This window comes from Sphaeroforma arctica (assembly GCF_001186125.1).
Source record: "Sphaeroforma arctica JP610 unplaced genomic scaffold supercont1.264, whole genome shotgun sequence".
Taxonomy (NCBI): Eukaryota; class Ichthyosporea; order Ichthyophonida; genus Sphaeroforma; species Sphaeroforma arctica.
Window position 1 is genome coordinate 93844 of NW_014040294.1, and position 1853 is coordinate 95696.

The 1853-nt window shown below is 43.6% G+C and overlaps 1 protein-coding gene across 1 annotated transcript; it reads right to left on the reverse strand.

Moving 5' to 3' along the window:
• Window positions 1-587: 587 nt before the first annotated feature.
• SARC_04598 (hypothetical protein) lies at window positions 588-1825 on the reverse strand (the record flags this gene model as incomplete). Its single annotated transcript, XM_014301574.1, has 2 exons — window positions 588-1446; window positions 1533-1825. 2 exons carry the CDS (start codon window positions 1823-1825, stop codon window positions 588-590), a joined length of 1152 nt encoding a protein of 383 aa, XP_014157049.1.
• Between the last annotated feature and the right edge of the window lie 28 nt (window positions 1826-1853).

Sequence of the window (1853 nt, forward strand, 5' to 3'; positions counted from 1 at the left end):
TGCTCTGGGTCCTCTTTATGTGGTGTGAGGAGCGATTCCCATTTTGCATCTGTTGGTTTAAGTGGATTGATTAAAACCGCTATATATATACCTATGTATGGTAGAATGTCCATACCTAGAAGTATTGGTGTTTCCTTTTCAGGCAAGTACAATACTTCAAAACACTGAGATGTAGGTCTTTCTGCCTCCGTAGTTAATGTCATAAACTTCTGTTGATCCAGTGCGTTGTATTCTTGCATCTGTTTGTGCTAGTTGTATGCAACCCGGTTGCGCTCTAACAGAGAGATATAGTTCTGATACTACACTTTTGTCCATACATGAGCGTTGTGCGCCGGAGTCTACTAGTGCATTGTATGTGTTACCATTAATTTATATGTCAATGTGTAACCGTTAATCTCGTGGTGCGGGAAGTAACGATAAAGGCTGATAATTTATATCATTTGCATTTATCAACAACGTTTCTTCATCTGTAAATACATTGAATCTGTCAGCCCCGTCAATCATGTTTGCTTCCGCCCACCAGTGTTTTCAGTGTTCATCACCTTCAGTGATGTCTTCCACCTTGCCAGATGTGATGGACAGTCTTGCTATCTGCACATCTTTCCTGGCTTGTTGCGCAGCCTTCTTAGCTTGATATGCTTTCTTCTCGGGACATTCGCTGTACCGATGTGGGGATGGCGATTCATGACAGTAGGGCATGCACGCTCTTCACGTGCCCCTTTCTGTTTCTGTGTCTGCCCCCCTTGCTTGTGCTGGTTGTGCGTACCATTGTCTGTCTTATGACGTTTGTTGGCGTTCATAAAGTTATCCTCCACCTGCGTGTTCGCCTGCGTATTGTTGCGTTTATTTGCATTATTTGCAGCTCGCGCCTGATCCCTCAACATACGCTCAGCTTGTGTTACTGACGCTATGCGTATGTGGTTCTCAGTCATAGTATAAAACTTGGTATGTTCGATGTCAGACAAGTGTCCTTCACTTCCATCAGGTTGCTTGTCTTTGTCCACTACTGATTGTAGTCCATAGTACTTCAGTGCTAGGTACCTTTGTACTTTGAGGATTTGTAAGTGTATGGGTTCTTTGTCTGAGTTGCAATAACGCTCTTCTAACATTGCCATTGTCTTATGTACACGCTCGGTGCGCACTTCGACATTCATCTTCTTATTCTGCATGTCATTGATAAACTTCTCCAATATATAGTCTACTGGGTGCGATCTGAGTCGATCAGTAATGATTCTATTGAACTGCTCTGGATCGGTGAAGTGCCTGGTTGTTTGTGTCTCAGAGTCTCTTATGTTATTGAGAACTGCTTTGGTTTTCTCCGTTGCATCAGTGGAGTCTAATAGTCTTCTCGCTAGTGCTGGATACTGATACAATGGCATTGACGTAGCTAAGAATAGATCATTACATTGTGTAGTGAACTCTATGATATCCTCACAATTTTCCAATCTAAAGAAACTATCCTTAGACATTTTAGGAAACTATGAAGTTTTGAGTAGTTTCTTAAGAGATGGTCATTTATCTGGTCGCCTAACCGAGAACGCATGAGCTCTAGATCACTAATGTACAGACTGATTTGGATAAGCTTGTCCTTCTCATCATCACCGCAATCGTTGATCGCTTGATCATGTCGTCGTCTGAGCTCCGCATCCACAAGTGGCATGCAACGCTCTGGCTGTTGGTCATGTATGCCTACCCTCATCTTATGTAGAGTCGGTATGGCCACCGGTGCAGTTTGTTCCAATTTGGATACAAACCGACTCATCAAGACGTGATTGCTTTGCCAGATGTTCTTGTCTATTTCTAGACGCATTGCTGAGGTTGCCATGGGTACCCCCGCCGGTGTAGGCTGACCC